Source organism: Osmia lignaria, chromosome 7 (assembly GCF_051020975.1).
Source record: "Osmia lignaria lignaria isolate PbOS001 chromosome 7, iyOsmLign1, whole genome shotgun sequence".
NCBI lineage: Eukaryota > Metazoa > Arthropoda > Insecta > Hymenoptera > Megachilidae > Osmia > Osmia lignaria.
In genome coordinates this window covers 4,906,896-4,924,575 of record NC_135038.1, presented here as the reverse complement: position 1 = coordinate 4,924,575, position 17,680 = coordinate 4,906,896, and the positions used below count along the sequence as shown (strand labels likewise).

The 17,680-nt window shown below is 40.7% G+C and overlaps 1 protein-coding gene across 5 annotated transcripts in view; it reads right to left on the bottom strand.

Annotated features, from left to right (window-relative positions):
* LOC117609568 (PAR-domain protein 1) overlaps positions 1 to 17,680 on the bottom strand; it is a 38,736-nt gene that overhangs the window by 4,941 nt on the left and 16,115 nt on the right. For 3 of the 5 annotated variants that reach the window (XM_034336083.2, XM_034336079.2, XM_034336082.2), the window contains 4 exons: positions 1,396 to 1,541; positions 808 to 1,045; positions 384 to 487; positions 61 to 198 (listed from right to left, as the gene is read on the bottom strand). In XM_034336083.2, the coding sequence (XP_034191974.2) occupies positions 61 to 198; positions 384 to 487; positions 808 to 1,045; positions 1,396 to 1,541 (626 nt within the window). The remainder of the gene's footprint in view (positions 1 to 60; positions 199 to 383; positions 488 to 807; positions 1,046 to 1,395; positions 1,542 to 17,680) is intronic. The other 2 variants (XM_034336081.2, XM_034336080.2) reach the window with 2 other exon arrangements.

The window sequence follows — 17,680 nt, the reverse complement described above, 5'->3', positions numbered from 1 at the left end:
AAATTTAGAATTTCGTTGTAACGCGCGTGTCTTTAATTTTAGAGGCGTGGGAAGATTTACTTCTTTCTCGAGGAAGCCGGCCCTGAGAGCGATCTGGTTCTCCTTCATGCGACGCGCGTCCCGTGATCGTTTCGCTGCCATGTTATTCTTCCTACGACGCGCCCAGTATTTGTCATCCTTCAGGTCATCCGGAACGAACTGTAGCCGGCAATGGACCACAGAGAAAAAACATAAAGAGAAATTAGTTCGGAAAAGAAACAGAGCCGCGATACACGAGCGATTTTCTTTTCAATCTTAAGCAACGAAATGGCTCTGGAGGAAAGTGGATAAGTTTCTGAAAACGATAATGAACAGTTCCAGAGGATTGAGGAGAATCAACTGACCTGCTTTCGTGATTTCTTGATCATCGGTTGGGGTTTCAGCTCCTCGTCCGAGAAGGCCCGGGTGCGTGGATCGAAATCTCGCCCCGATGAGGCCATCGAGAGCGCTACAAAAACACAAGCCATATTATATACGAATCCTTGAAAATAATATAAAATTATTCTTGAAACAGGTAAGAAAGAAACATCTCCTTTCATAGCGAGAGACAAAGATATGACCCTTTAATTCTTTGTCCAGAAGTAAGCTGACTCGTACGTTTCCCTCGAATAGATCTTCTCTTCGACGCCTATTCTTTATTTTTAACCGGTCAAGAATAGACGTTAGTCTTTAAGAATGTTCAACTTCCACGCGCTATGCTTGCTTTCGAGAGGTAAAAAAAATTTAATAAACTCGTTATCGCGACAGGGTAGGGAAGGGTGTACTTACTGGAGTCCGCGGGCGAGGGAGGGTTCATCGTGTCAGGTGAGCAACATTCGCTCGGCGAGGGTGATCTCTCGCGTTTGGTGACTGGTTCTAAATGAAGACCAGCTGGTCCTTGGTGCCCTGGTGTCTCGGTGTTGTTCAACTTGTGCAGTTGTCCACTCTGCATCGTACCCTGTCCACCGCCAGCCACACCGTCCACAGGAATGCCGTTCTCGGAGAGAAACTCGTCAAGATCCACGTACTGCAAACAAAACATCCTCGTCTTTTTTCCCTCATTTTTTATTTCCATCTCCTTTGATGCACCGATCATTGATCGCTTCTTGCGATCACACTCCATTTATTTTCTAACAACAAATTAATGATTCAAGCTCGTTTCTTCGAAGGGATCTGTATTCTTAAACAAATGTGTTCCTGTTTCAAAAAAAAAAAAAAAAATAAAAAAAAAGCAGAGAAATAATGAATAAACAAGAAAGATTCTAAGTAGAAGCTACGAATTTGATTATATCCTTGGATCCACGTGTTTTTTGTTTTTTTTTCGGGATCCATGTTCAGCCAGGTTGTGAGCTTACCGTATCGCGTTTTTATACATACATGGTTCAATACCTTCAGGTCGGCATCGTAGGGCAGAGTTTTGTCCCAAAGATTTGGGCCGAGGAAGGCGGCCTGCGCTTCCACGTTGCCCCATAACTCTCCATCCGCGTCCTTCTTCTCTTCCGGTCCATCTTTACCTTGTTTTCCTGGAAAATAAAAATCATCGATCTGTTAGAAAACTCGAGGTAATCACCTTTAATATTAACATCCTGAAAATATGAAACATTTGGAGTATTCATTGGATCGCGAGCGTGCCGGTAATCGCGAGCAATAATTCAAAGAGGAATGGCAGCGAGGTATATGAATATTAAAATTACGTTCGTTGAAATCTATCAGAGTGTGGCAGCGACGCGACCTCGTCGCCGGTACGCGGTGTACCATGATAATAACCATTGAATGCGGTTTTGTCGCATTCGTTCGTTGGAATAAAAAAAATTGCAGAAAAATTGAAAAAAAGAAGAAGAAAAAAAAAAACACTGTTCTCCGTATTTCCATCATTTTACCCGACGAGAAGATTAACAGTTTCCTGATAAGCATGTCGCGTAATTAGAGACATTATTTTTAATTAAAAAATGAACTAGACGAACGGTGTCTAGAAGACCAAGGACATAATTGGTCGTTGTTTGAACGGAATCACGATTCGCGTGGTTGTTGAGGAGAAAAAAAAAACGCGGAAGGAACGCGGCAAAACGAGAAGAAGAAGAAGAAGAAGAAGAAGCGGATGGTCGGGTCCGGCTCACTATTTTTGGAGGAGCATCTTCACCAAGGCCATCGAGCGATCCGCAAAGATCTTTTTCTTTTCTTCCACGAAGTGATTTCTGATGGCCAACGAAAGGCTTCCGACATCGTGCGAAAGAAAAATAGAGAAAGAAAAAGGTGCAAAGGAAGTATGTCATCGCGTATTCCAAGGCTCTCGGGGATCCTACGATAGTCGAAACTGAAAGAGATTCTTCACTGAAAGAAACGATCATTTCTTAGGAATAATGAGTGTTATTAACGGTGTACGAAAGTTGGAAGACTCGTCGGGAATAACGCTGGTTGTTCTATCATTTCAATGTGCTCCTCTGTTCAAAACGGTTAGAATAAAGCGTCCATCCATTAGAAATCGTTTAATTAAAAATTCAATTAAATTAGGAGCTCGACTCGAGTCATAAAATTGATAGTTGAATTTCCGGAATTGGAATGATACTAAGTCGACACTAGATCGATGCTGATTTTTTCATACATTCCTTCCCATCGCTACTAATAACCATACTACGTCGGGTGTTCAACGTGCACGCCAGCTAAACAACTAAACAACGACAGCTCGCAATTTGGTTCAAGGCTACCGGTCGTCGCCGGCTCTGCGGAACTAATCTCGCGTTGCGTTGCGTAGCGTGCCGTAGCCTGCCACGACCGCTACAACACCGTCCACCGAGACTTGCTGAATGGGAAGAGGAAGAACACGGGTACCGTGAAATTCGAGAGGAAACGAGGCGGAAAAACGGGGCGGAGTAATTGCCAGGAGGGTGAAAATGAGAAAAATCTTGTAACGGGGATGAAATTGAAAAATGAAACTAGTATTTACCGATAACGGCCCAAAACTCCGAATCGAATCCTAAATCTGGAATTTACCGAAACGACGTTCCTGAAGAATTGACCGAGTTTCCACCTGGCGTAACGAAAGCGGAAGATAATTGAAAAATGAAACGCGACGAGTTATTATCGGTATTTATCGATAACGACCCAATACTCCGAACCTAATCCTAAATCGGATGCCTGGAATCTATCGAAACGACGTTCCTGAAGAATTGACCGAGTTTCCACGTGGCGTAACGAAAGCGGAAGTACCGTAAAGGGCGTACGTTCCGTAGAAGCTGGTTTCGAATCTGACGATTTCCGTTAACGGTAGAACCAGTTCTTAGGTCTGTTCCTTCGTTACCACCGACATCGTGCCTCTAATTACTATGTTCCCTGTTTTCCCCCTCGCCCTTCACCGCCTCGTCATCCCGATTCCCCCGGACAAGATACTTCTTTTACGTAATCGGCAACACGCGAACACGTTTTACCTGACTCAAGTACGCAGTGAGTCATAAACTTCCTTCTGAGAGGAGGTGCAGAAAAATCGAAACGATTCGTCGTCTCGACGTTGGAAAATCTTCTATTCGATCTTGCATTGCATTATACCTTGCGAGACGCGATCATGCCAGGTTTTATTAATGATTTAATAGAAAATGAATTTAGAATCTGAACGGGTTCGAATAATTTCTCGTTGCAGTAGAAATAGCCAGGTATGATCAGACGCGCGATAATTTCGATTATTTCAATATATTCATAAGCTTCGATTTACTATTCTTAGTTGTTTATTATACAGATTACGTATGAAGAACTGTAATAACGCTTCAACAAGTTCAACTAGCCGCAAGTATGACCGATGACGGAATCTCGATCGTAAAATCGTGAGGATGCAATTATCGGTCGGTGATGTTAATAGATTTTTTAAGGCAACATAGTTTACGAATCGTTTGTCAACGGAGATGGCAGCGGTTTACCGCACCTATAAATTATCGGAACACCGACAGTGAGGACAGATTTACAGATCGTAAGTCAGAGAGTCTTCGCTAGTCCGATGGAAGAAAAAATTGTACGGTTCCCATCCTTCCCTTTAGGTAAAACGTAGTTTATTTTGTATCAGATCGTTCTCGTTTTCTCTGATAAATCAGTTGTTCGATGCTCACTGGTCGGGGTTGAATTTATAAAACTCGATCACTAGCTAGCTAGGCCTTGATCACGGATTTTAGTTTCACTTCGTATTCGATCTATCGTCCGAAATAGCCGAGTATCGGTGTACCAAGGCCACAGGAAATCATCTCAAAACAAATGCGCTTATTTATTCCTGCCTAACAATGCTTTGTTTTTTTTAACATTTCGTTACAACGTTATAGAAATAATATAGAATTATAGAAAGATATTTAGCTAAAATTAAAGAGTTTCATATATTGGAAGTATAGTTTCGAAAGGAATATGAAGATAAAAATTAGGGCTCTCTCCATGGTCCGTCGTCGCCGATTTAAAACCATGTTGTTAGAGTAGTATCGAGATAATGAAAGTGTAAGGCGTTGAACAATTAGCAGCGATTCGTATGCGATTAATTTGAAGAAAGGAAGATAATTGATGTGTAACGAAGATAAGCGCTAAAAGAGCGGAAATCATCGTCGTTCATTAATAAAAGTATTTTCAATTCCCTTTCACTGGTTTATCCGTGGAATCTGGCCTGGCTTTTCCGCGACCGTACACAATACACCTTATACGAGCGAACGCAACTGCGTGCGACCGTAATGGATATTTTATTCCGTTTCCTGAATTATTACCTGTCAAATGAAAATTTCACCGACTGGAATTAGAAACGGTGCCCCGCGCCAATTTTACGCAAATTCCCTCGAACGCCCGTTGCCTTTTCAAACAATCGTTAAATACCCCAAGCCTTTATCTCTTATTAATTTACAGCAATAATAAACGACGAGAATGAAATGACGAAACGCTACTATAAAGAGCTACTCATCGAGGAAAAAAGAAATATTTTCACGTATCCTGGTTGAATTGAAATCATTGTATCTCCCAGGTTTCGTAGTATTTTTTTCCTTTTCGTCTGCAGAAATTGCTACGAGGAACATTCAATATGTAGATACATATTACCTTAATTGTTGGTCTTCTACGTCCTTGTGGCGCACCTGTATACACCTTTAAGCTACTTCAACGAACAAATGGCACGTTTTGTGGTCGAACTTTTATAAAAACGTCAATTTAACACGCGTCTCGTTGAATTAGAATGCACGTGGATACAAGACAGAGAAACAGAAACAGAATCCAACGATCTTTTCTTCGGTTAAAAGTCGAATTATTGAAAATATGGATATGGATTCATTAGGACCAAAGACGGGTCTAGAGTTAATTGCCTAAGGGTAAACGCTGTCTTGTTTCTTTGTATTTTAATTTATTTTTTCTTCCAGAAAAGCCAGAAAATAAAAGTCACGAAACAACGATCAACCAGAAGACATTTTTGCGTTAACTAAGTTGAACTGGTTTCGAAACTAGTAAACGACACCGGGAATAAGGTCGTTAAAAGGTAGAGATAGCAGCAGGTACACGTGAAAATATGAAATTCTCGGCAATTGTTTCAGCGATAACGTACACGTGTACCTTTACAGACACGAAGAAATTCAACTCGTTCTCTTTCTGTTTGCGTTTGAAATATATTCCACGAATACAAGTAGATTTTGTAGAATTTTCGAACGTTTCTTCATTCGCGATTTCAATGTTTTCAGTCTATTTGTATTTCCTGCTGGAATACACGTAACATCGACGCGTAAAAATAGGAATAGTTTCCCTGTTCCCTGTGTAATCATTGTAAGCTGTGTCGGTAATTAGAGAAGAGCGCACTAATTGGAGCGTGCTCGAAAAGAGAAAGCATTTTAAGGAACACACTTGGTCGCGGTTTACTTCCGGCAGTTCGAGAATCCCGCGAGATCCACCTTTCCTTCGTTCGCAAACTTTTGCGCGGATATTACGTAAATTCTTCGACACGTCTTTTCCCGCGAATTCGACCGGTGAAAATCGTCTACGTGTTCCTTCGATTCCAGTTTTCGAGCTTCCTCCTTTTCTCTTCTACGATTGAAAATCTTGCGCCACTGTGTTTAGTGGGTCAAAATCTCATCGAATTTTTTTGCCTCTAGATCTCGTTTTTTCTACATTTCTGCACTATTCCCCATCGAATAGATTGCGACTATTTATGCAAATACATTGTTTTTCTATATTTAACTAATAATTCAGCTATCGCATACTTTTTGCACGCTCTAGTAAACGCATAAACATCCAGAGAGTCTAGCGACAAACCTCTTTCATTATTTTTTTCCAACTGAATAGGAAAAAAAAGGAACAGGTAGGACGAGAGGAGAGGAACAGAGAGGAGCTGGTGTATCTGTGCAGTGGCGGATATCGCGAAACGCAACCAGCCACGAACACGTCCTTGGCCGCTCCTCTGATAGCCTCCAGACCTCCTGGCAATCGTTTCCTGTCGCTTCGATGCACACCACCGATACTCTCCCTCGGGAACCTTGTTATATACTGTTACACCCACGCGAAGGAGAAAAATATTCAATCCTAACCGATCCTCCGAACGTTCGATCGAACAATTTCACTCCGCGTCTCCAATTTTCACCGACTTTTCACCTGATCGATCGAATTAAAGTACAAACCACCTGGAACTGATCTTTCGAGCTTTCTCCGGTTACCAACGAAAGCCTCCATTTGAAAAGACTTGTAACGAGATTATCCGAGGAATATCGTCTCCGTGTTTTCTCCAGAAGACGCGAATGATTCTCGATTACTATCAGATAATCTTTTCGAAATGATAATCCGTTAGAGATAATAAACCGCGATGTAAAAACCGGGTGATCCCGAGTTTCTCTCGGTGTGCCGTGGAAAATATGGGAGGGAGAGCGAGGCAAGGGAAGGAGAAAGAATTTGGTAAGAACGAAAACTTTCCCTCGCGCACACAGCGAACCCGCGTAGAAGGGGACACGCATTTCCTGATACACCGAAACGGGAACAAATAGCGGTACGAATGAAAGAGAAGGCAAATTATTCTTATTTTTTCATTTCATCGAATCGTCAGGAGTATCGATGCGGAAGCGAAACACGTTCGCACCTCGATAATCTTATATTTTATGAAACTGATCTTGGAACTTTGAATTTTCTTTTTATATTGGAAAGTTTATCAGTTTTGAAAATTCGTTATTTTTTGAAGAACCTTACAGCACGAAATTGATAGATGTTAATACACGTTAATTATTTTGCTAATAAAGTTATCAACTTTCCCCGTACACGGTTTTATCTATAATAATTTTCACTCTAATAAAGATACCAGAATACAGGAAGACGAAAAATTTCTCTGTTGGACAAACGTGGTCCTTTCACGCGATCATGTTTATTTCTATCCAAAAAAGAGAAGGAAATTAAAAATTCTTTCTAAATTTTTTACGTGTCTAATTAACATACAGGACAAACGATTAACTGAACAAAATCCTCCGTTCCAACGTTATTGTAATTTTAAAGGGGAACAGGTTCGATTGCATCATAAGGCAAACAACGTGATATTCAGAAAACGGATGTACACAATTTTGTCCAGCAATAACTGGACGAGGAAGTATTTTCGAACTCGTGTTTACTGGAATTCTTTCCCTGGAAATTTTCGCCCTTGATTCTAAAAATTCTGATCCCGAATCGTCGCAAATATCGCGTAGAAAGGGATTCGAAAAAGAGAAAGGATCCAGCCAGAACAGGACGATATAGAGAAATTTCATTCTTTGGAGCTTTTTATTCGGCGGAGATGGCGGCGGTCGCTTTCTTCGCTTCCTGATAAAGCAGAAACGCGCGGGCGCAGGAGCGTTTTACGCGTTACGCGGATAGGTTTCAGGCACGCAACAACGAAATCGTTTCCGTGAGAAGGTGGAAAAGAGACAGGTGGATGGAGAAAATAGAAACGGGAAGAGGAAAGAAGAAAGGTCGCGTATACGCTTCTCTCTTCCTGCCTCACCGACTACCGACTGGTCCCGCTTCCTTCTTTCTTTCCTCCTTCCCTCACCTGCTCTCGCTAACCAACCATTTTAATGAACCATGTGCTCTCCCACCATCCGCGACCCGTGGATTTCTCTTTCATCCACAATCTGATTTCTTCGCTAACACGCTTCGCGAATTTATTCTCGGTCGATCGACCGAGTCGCTCGCTAATTCCCCCTTTCAGAGGCAAGCAAGACGAGGTTAGTTCAATCGAAAGATCGAAGAATTACGATTACGGTGATCGAGAAAATCGAAAGACTAATTTTTAAAGGACTTCCAGGTAATTATCGAACGGAGAAATCGGTAGCGATTCTAGCTGCGAATCAAGGTGCGAAGTGACTTTCGTGCGTGGCAAAAGAAACCTTTGTCACGGTTTCCTCGTTAAACGGGGAATTAAGAGGATATCACGAGCAATAAAGGTATTTCTTCTATTAAAGAACGACACAATACGAGACGGTGCTGGGTGTACGAGCCGAGGAGACGTGGCTTGGCCTGGCAGCAAGTGAAAGTTGCTCAAACCACTTTCCCCTCGGGCAAACCGAGTCACCGAGCAGCCAAGTGCCGACTTCCGGGCTGCCGATCCTTCCTTTTCAGGATAATAGGACATACTATTGTATCTAAGGATAGTAAAATAAACGATATCCTAAACTACTTGGAAAATATTACACTGATATACTTCGGTATACGACCTTAATGAATAGATTCGAAATTAACAAACCAAATGGAATAAATTTTATTCACTCCTGTTTCGCGGTTATAGTTTATTATATGATATCCTTAGTAATTTAATTTTTCCTCAGATAATTATTTAAAAATGACGCAAAATTCACAGTAAAATTTGTACGTATACCGAGGTACCACTGAAATTATTTAATATCCTCTTAGTTCCCTAAATTGTAAAGAAAAAAAAATGTTCGTTCGTGCACCAAGAATGTTAAAAGAAACTCGATCAAGAGGAGGCGTTGAACCGGAAGTGATTTCAACGAGCGCACAAGCGACGAGCACACTCGGCTGGAAATGTTTGACGCGACGCCTGCGACAGCTTCATAATCGCCAAGGAAATTACGTATTCGTCTGTGAAACGATCTGTATAAATCGTGGACACAGTGTTTGCACGTGGGTCCAGTTAACTGGCGGGCAGAAAACGAGACTCGGTCGTACGAGCAATCTGAACGATTTGATTCTTTCCGATTGCTTTCTCCTTCCCCTGGAGACTTTCTCTTTCTGCTATCGATCCGTGTAATTGCTTCGACAAACGCGATAAAACGTCTCCGTAGCCGAGTTATCGTTAACGGAACACCCTGTCCCCCCGACTTCCGTCGTTATTGGCCGTGTTCCGAAGTCTATCATTAGGACAACGCGTGGGCGGTGTAATTTTCACCAGACCGATTCGATTTAATCTGTTTCTATTCTTTCCGAGTAACATATCGAATCGTTTCTATAACGAATTACGGTAGTTAATAAATAATTAACGTTACCCACGAGAAGTTACAAAAGCATCAACGATCGTCACGGTAAGTATCCGGTGATGAAATAAACCGACGACTTACCTGAAACAAAAAGCACATCAGTTTGGTCATTAAACCGATCCGACAGCAGATTATACTCGGCGTTCAAAAGAAAGAAATAATAAATCGGCTTCGGTTTAAAAGAAAATCTACGAATCGTAGACAGGTAATACATTCTGAAGGAATTTGTTGAAAAATTATCGGATCCATCTAAAAAGCCAATCGATTCTTAATTATTAATCGCATCAGAGAGGTTTCGCATCATTCTATAAGCTTCTTACACAAATCGATTTGCAGGAATCTCGCGATCAGGATGTTGCGAGTGCGAGTAAACAGATTGAAAGTAAAAGCAACCGGAGAGTGAGAGAAATAAAATGGTAAATAAAATGTCTGGTTTCTAACGAGGAAGTTAATTTTCGTTCTCGTCTAATTCGTTCAATTTGATCGGTATGCCGATTGGACTCGTTCAAGGATATTTCGTCCTTGCGAGACGATAAGATGCAAAATGATTTTTTACCCGCGGGTTACGTAAGGGTTGAAAGTCGCGGGATAATTGTGCGGATGATCCAAGTTGCATAGAATGTAACGATTAAGGATTAACTAAAAGGACTGCCGCTATTACGTGGATCCGAGCGTGTCTACGTTCCATTGCCAAGGACGAGCCGCTGACTATCGAAGGACACACGTGCCTTTCGAAACCTGTTGTCGACCAATCGTTACCACCTCGATTCGATAGACAACACTGGCTCGCTTTTGTTCCGCGGAAAGATCTCCAATCGATCGATCAATCGTTCGATCATTTAACAGAGACCTTCTATTAGTCGCAGACGTTCTGTATCAAATAAAAATGATGACATAAAAGTAGCGCCGAATGGCACTTGCGTTACATCGATTTAAAGCTTGAACCTTCAAGAAAATAACCGTACAAAGTTTCCATGATTCTTTTTAGTTTACGACGATTGCTTGTTATTTACAACAAACAATTGTCTGCGATAAAGAAATTTCATGATAGAAAATTATTAGAAAATGGCACTTATGGTACATCGAAGAATGATACTATGTATTAGAAAAGAATAAAGAGAAAGGGGTAATTAAATATTTGAAATTGTCTGCGATAAGAAAAACTGGTCCCGAATTTGGCGGCGATGTCAAAGGAAACGGTGGGAAAGCAGTCGGGGAACTTTCTCGTGGAAACCGATCGTACTCGGTGCAAAAGTGAACCAGTGACGTAAGAGAACCAACCGATACGGAAAGAACGAGTTGTCTAGGCAGACGAGGGGAAAAGATCGGTCACGCGACTGGGAAACGCCTAGGATCGCCAAAGATCGCGGAAGTACGACGCGACGGTTCTTTGCCTTTTCTCCTACCTTTCTCCTCTCTTTATCGATCACCTTAACAACCTGTGGATTCTTCTCACTGAATTCATTTAACACCTCGATTCCCGCCCGAACATAAGCGTCAATGAATTCTTATAATAATTTCCAAAGTGGCGAAGATCAAACAAACCGTTCATCCGTATTTAATGTGCAACGCTCTAAAGCGTCTGTAAACACTTGGAACACTTGTTAGTGGTACACGTAGAAGAGGATTACAACTGCGACCACGTTGAACGGCATACTAATCTGGTCGTAGCAAAAATACGCGCATCATCGCGTTGTTACGTTATTACTGCTGTAACCGTAAATAACATCTACCTTGCAGCTGTATTTCTTTTTTCACACTGAATCGTTGCTTTAGTTCCTCGATGGAAAGTGTTAAGAGTTATAAATCGAGGTTGATATTAAATTAGAAAGGGTTAAAATGGTACCGGTCACCACGGCGGTTAATACTTTCACAATGGAAATGGCTACGTGTAGTCGTAACCCTCGGACGTCGGACCATGGAGAGAGCCCTAATTTTAATTCAATTGATCCAGGTATCGACGTTCAAGGGTTAATTGCAACTATTTTAATTTATAATATTTAGTTGATACACCTGGCTCGATTTTTCTATTTATCCTAGTCGTACCGCGCGTTTCCAACTGGCGGAAAGTTCGAATGAAACTGGAATGCGGCCTTGACACGACATAAGAATAATAAAAGACGACAGAAGAATAAGAAGAAGCATCGGAGGAGCGTGTCGGCGGTCAGCAGCTGTGAGGAATTAATTTTAGATTAAACAACCTAGTGGGTGCCTCACTAGGTCAACTTGATTCGAGTCAATGAGCGTCGCAATAGACGTCGTCTTTTCTGCGAGTGTTGCCCGCCGATTACCAGCGATTCTCCTCTCTTTCCCTTTTTTCCAATCCTTCGCATTCCGCATTTTTCCCTCCCCGTGCCTAGATCTATCTCGAATACCGGTGACAACAAACGGGAATTCCATCGACACCAGGAATTTTTCCCGAAGAATTCGTAACGCGTAAAACGTAACGTGATTGATTATCGTTAAGATTGTCAGCCATCTTTCAAACTATCCTACGGGTGATTCCTCAGAGGGGGTAATCGATGGGTTAATAAATTTTAAGGGAAGCATTTTTTCACCGTGGAAGCCTGATTCGAGTGTACACGCAGAGAGACGAGATGTGCCAAGACATCGCCATGCAGGACTGACATTTGGATGGCCTCCTTTCTCCAGCTGGCACGTGGGTTCGTACTTTTCGGCGTGCAACGAGAAAGTTGTTAGATATACCCAGTGCTTCTAAAGCAACCGACCAAAATTTTTCATTCGTTCTTGTATTCCATGTTTCGAAAGTTACACCTCTGTGAAATTGGCCCGTCATTATGAAAAATTTGAAAAATTGATAAGAGTTCTATCAGTTTTAAAAATAGTTCCGTCGATTAAAGTACCGAAAATAACATTTGAAGGTATGGGGGACAAACTTCTCATTTTCGCAACTTTGAGGAGCTATAACTTTTTTGATATCAACTTTGATAGAACTCTTATCAATTTTTCAAATTTTTGATAATGAGGGGCCAACTTCGCAGAGGTTATAATTTACCGTGTCTCTATGGAATCCAATATCTTCGTTCACGTTGAATGTAAACAAGAAGGAAGGAAATAAGGAGCTAAAATAAAATACAGGAATCGAACGGTTCGACTGAAGAGATAATAGGCGTATCTTCATTATCTCCCCAAGACGCGTCCAATTAAAAGTGTCCCGTGAAGAGCTAAGCGTATCAATTAAAATCGCCTGTTCGACAGTCGGTCCGCCAAGTAAAAGAAAGTGGCAGTAATTGTCAATTATCGCCCTAGCGAATTATATAGCCGATTGAGCGCGGGGCCAGATAACAGAGGAGAAATATCGTCATGGGAATGTAATTAGACAGTTGGCACGTGTGCACCAGAATACTCGACCATTCACCGAAATATCATCTTCGATCAATTATAATTACAGACTTTCGATGACGTTAATGTTACGATTTAGAAAGCTGATGGTGCTTTGTAACGTTCTTGTAAATAGAGACAACGATAGAATAAAAATAATGAAATCGAAACTCGATCCTGATATGCAGGAAGTGTTGCTGCCTACCTGGCTGCGTTGAGGAAATCCTCATTTTACTCGTTTCAGTTGACTAATAAATCAATGTTCCTTTAGTTTTGTTTCACGATAGAGACTGAAATTTTATGAAATATTTCCTCGTATTTTGTTGAAAAACAAAAACAGGAGTATTACTGCCTATAGAAAATCTGGAAAATTATCAATAGTACATAGCTAATTAGAGATTAATTAAGAAGTTTTTAAAAAATATTGATATGAAGATTTTCTTTTTATTTTTTTTAGAGGAAATTAACTGGCACCTGCAGAGAAACCTGGACGCGTAACATTAGTGTGACATTTAATCCCGCGGGACAGGTCTCATCTGGATTGGTATCGGATAAAAATACAGGTATTCGAACCGTCTAATCAAAAACTAGTTTCCACGAGTCGCGTCATAAATCAGATACATATATTCCCGATAGTGACATTCGCGACACTGCCAATCAATTGTTGATTTATCCTTGATTTACCGTCACGAATCGAGCGACGTTTATTAAGATAAATTTTAAGAAGAAATTCGAGCGAATCGAACGCGTTTCGTTTGGCAGTTTGTTCGTTTATTCGGGTCGCCAGTCGAATTTCTCCTTTCGAAAGAGGCTAAGAAAAACAGGGAAGGTGGGAGGAGAAAGAATAAAAAGGGCGCCGAAAAGAGAAAGGGGGTATCCACAGAGAGTGTGTATACACTCTGGGGAACACGAAACGCGAACAAGTGTGGGAGAGGATTTTTATATTTATCCTCGTATAAAAAAGATACGACCAAACACGTAGAGAATCGTCGTGCGCGCGTCCTCGTTATTTCGGTGAAAGTGAAAGTTGCGTGACGCGACACTTCCTAGTCTGATCGTGTATCTTTGTCGAAAGGGAAACGCATCGAACCGACAGATATTGTTATTAAAATTTTGCAAAATTTCCTTCGTTGATTAACATTTCGAGACAAGATCCAAGAATCACGATCCTACATTCCTAGAGTCGCTGCGATTTTTCTATTTTTATTTTTTCTTTCTTTTTTTTTTTTTTATCTCCCTGTTCGCCATCGTCGTCATAATCACCTATATGTACACACCTTTTAACATCCGCCACGGTTTAGAACCGGTTGTCGTTTCTTACGTTACAGGAAGTTTTGCTACGTGCAATTTTTCCAACGCTTCGTTTCATTCTTTATCCTTCTTCTTTATGCGCGATTTTTTTTTTTCTTTTTTCATTTTCTTTTCATTTCCACTGGATCCCGAACACGGTCTGGAAAGCGAACCGCGATCGCAAAAATCGTAGACTTTCTCGCGACACTCGATTATATAAGGCGTGTACCCGAGCAATGAACGATACCGTGATTCAACGGCGAACGATGAAATAATTATTCTCTAGAAACTGGATATTTTCATCAGGCCCGGTAATTAAACACCTCGGATAATTCGTACGAATGATAGAAATTTAATTATTCATCGATAAGGATAGATAAATGAATTTATAAACGAGCTCTAACAGAAGAGATCGAAAAAAGAGGAAACTTCAAAGAATAATAATTACTATCTGTCTGTCGTGACGAACTCTTTTTATAGAAACAAATCCAGACGTCATTGCTGAGAAAAAGGTGAATAATATCGATGCGTCGAGATGAAACAGGTGGCTTCCATTCGATTTCATATCGAATAATTGAAAATTATTTGAGAAATCTCCCCAGGGTTCTACAATTTAACGCTTCGAACGATTAATCGCACCGCGGTTCTCGAATCAATTAGTCATAGTACTGGACGTGACAATTGAAATTAAAGAAAAAAAAGAAAAGAACTGGGTCGACATCGAAAGGCGGCCTTGTTGACCCATTCGATGCACACCAGCCTCGATACGGGAAGAATAATAAACCGAGTGGTTAGAAAATTTCATTTTATTCGAATATAGAGAAAATGTTTCCATTGGATGGAATTTAGTTTGTTAAAAAGAGGTGCGTCGATTGCGAATGCAGAACGGTGTGCACATTAGTCTTGCTCGTGTTTTTACGAGCAGCCAAGTGGGACTTGGAGATACACAGTTTCTTTCCTTTCGTCGTAAGGAAAGTGAAATTGCCGGCGGACGTTGCACTCGGGATTTACTTTTACACGTAACTCTTCGTTACGGTATCCTCGGGAAACCGTTCTCCGTTCCTTCCTTCTTATTTTCCATCCATTTACCGATATTTTTCACAATTTTCATATTTCTCAACGCGTTAAAAATAAAATATAGATAGGACTGTACAGTGCGATTAATACGCTTATTCTGCTCTATTTGAATAATTTTCTGGTATACTCATATGTAATATTCATGGAACAAAGCGAAAATACTTGTAGTCGTTTTCATTCATGGTCAACGATGTTTCGACAGCGATAAATTATATCTCTTGAACCTCGTGTTTCATCCAGAAAATCATCGGAAGAATTTATGAAACAATGAAACATCTGCTGCCATCGATTTAATTACTTCGCGAAACATGCTACTAACAGCGTGATCAACTGAAACCGATAATCCCGTGGAAGAAGAAGAAAAAATGCGCTTATCGTGGAGCGTTGCAACGCTCAAGGGGTTATGATGATTACGTAATCACCACGACCTTGACATTAATTCATTGTAACCTCTTGCCAAGGTCACGACACAGGTTCGATTTCAAAGTTACACACAAATGGAAGATATTTTTTTTTTTTCTTCTTCTTCTTTCCTTCCTGTCATTGCAGAAAATTTCCAAACAACAGGAAGTAGAAGCAACGTGTAATTATGAAACGAGTTTTCAAATCTATCTTACCGAAACATCATTTTTCTTAGAGGGAATTATCTTTGGATAAACAGAGAATATTTAATAATTATTTTTAACACTCCGATAGCTGCATATTTTACGCAACGGTTCTTGTAATTTTAGACCGATGTTTTATTTATAAAAATGGCCAGACGTTAATGGAAACAGTGAAATGATTTTCCAAGCACATGTAAAATAGATTGATTCTAGACATAATATCGCAGTGGATAAAATAAATGTTTTTAAATAGATTGAGAAATAATCATCTTTTCCTGGTTCTGATTAAAGATAAAATTGACAGAACGTTTGCAAAAATCGCGAGGTCAAGTGAAAAGATTGAATCGAAAAAGATGACCTAAGGTGAGCACCGAATTTTCTTCCGCGGTGAAAATAAATTTAATTAGCAGGAGTAAAAATCTTTGTTCCTGATAGCATTGGGAAGGAGTGAAAAGTTTATCGTGGAGGTTGACGAGGAGGCCGACGTTATCGTGCAGTCGGGTCGTTCGATAACATTAACTGCCTATTTATGTCGCGGTAGTTCTATCAACCTTAAAACCGGCCCTCTAACACACAACCGAACCGCAGATTTTCTCCTCGACCATTTGTTCCAACGTGTCTTTCATTCCCATCGATGATCAGACTTCGAAAAATTTCATCAAAGTAATTCCGAAAATTGATAGACAGAAAAGATTTGGAGGAATCGTTAATCAGGATAAAGGAAAGAAAGTTCTACTTACATACAAACACACCAGAAGTATTCTACATGTAAGTAAGACTGGGTTATTTCATTATGTGTGCTGCTTACCTGAAAAGAAAGAGAAACAAGCGTTTAATTTCTTAGCGAGTGAAAAAATGAATTGCAAATTTAATATTTCAAAGGTAAGAGGGGGTTGATACGCTCTGCTCGATTTCTAAAAGCTTTCTCCTGGTCACTTTGCACCTTGACTGTGGCGTTTGGACCTGCTTCAGACCTTCGCGGTGAATTTCAGTTTCCTAATCGCGAAAAGTCGAAATCTATGCTAAAACTGGTAGAGGAATTCTAATTTTATAGAATAGCATTGACGAATAGAAAGAGAAAGAGCGAGGAACGGTAGAAAATCTCCAGAGTAATCATTTTTTATCGATCGATCCGCTCGAAGAGAATCCAATTTCGCGGATCAGCTTCCCTCGATGCGCGAGCACGTGGATGCACGCGTGATGCACTGCTGTTTATTGTGTATGCAAGCTTCCCCCCACCCCTCCGCCTTTCTTCTATCATCCTATTTCTGTTTCCAACACTGGGAATACGCTGATCAAAACAGGGGCAATCATTTTTCCTTATAAAAATATAAGTAGTTAATTTGCAAATTTGAGGTTTAAATTAGTATCTCCGTGGAAACGGTGTCACGGGACCCATCCTTCCCCTCGGGCGGTCCCGAGGAGACTGACAATCTAGCGAGGGAGGCCCTATATATATAGACCCGTGGCGGACCACCACCCCGCGTACGAACGTTCGCGCGCGAAAATTTGAATTCGTTTAAAAAGAAAATTCGTGACTCCATGACACTCAACGTATTAATGCAATTTCATGGCCGATAATTATACAAAGAAACGTTTCTATAAAACACGGAAAAAATACGCTGTGTGTTTGTCGCTCGACTCCCTCCTCTCCCTCTTCTGTATGCAATAATTACCGTTCTGTGATGTTGCGCGGCCATGCACGTGTACCAACACAAACGCGACGCGATTGTCAATACGCGTACGCGAGTTAGTTATACAGCGAAGTTTGATAATCCGGCGTTAATTGAACGTAAAAAAAAAAAAAAAAAAGAAAAGGCGAATTTTATTTTATTTTTCTGCAATAGAGTTCGACATTTCTTCTACTGACGAGATTCGCTTAAAATTCCGATCAGACACGGTGGT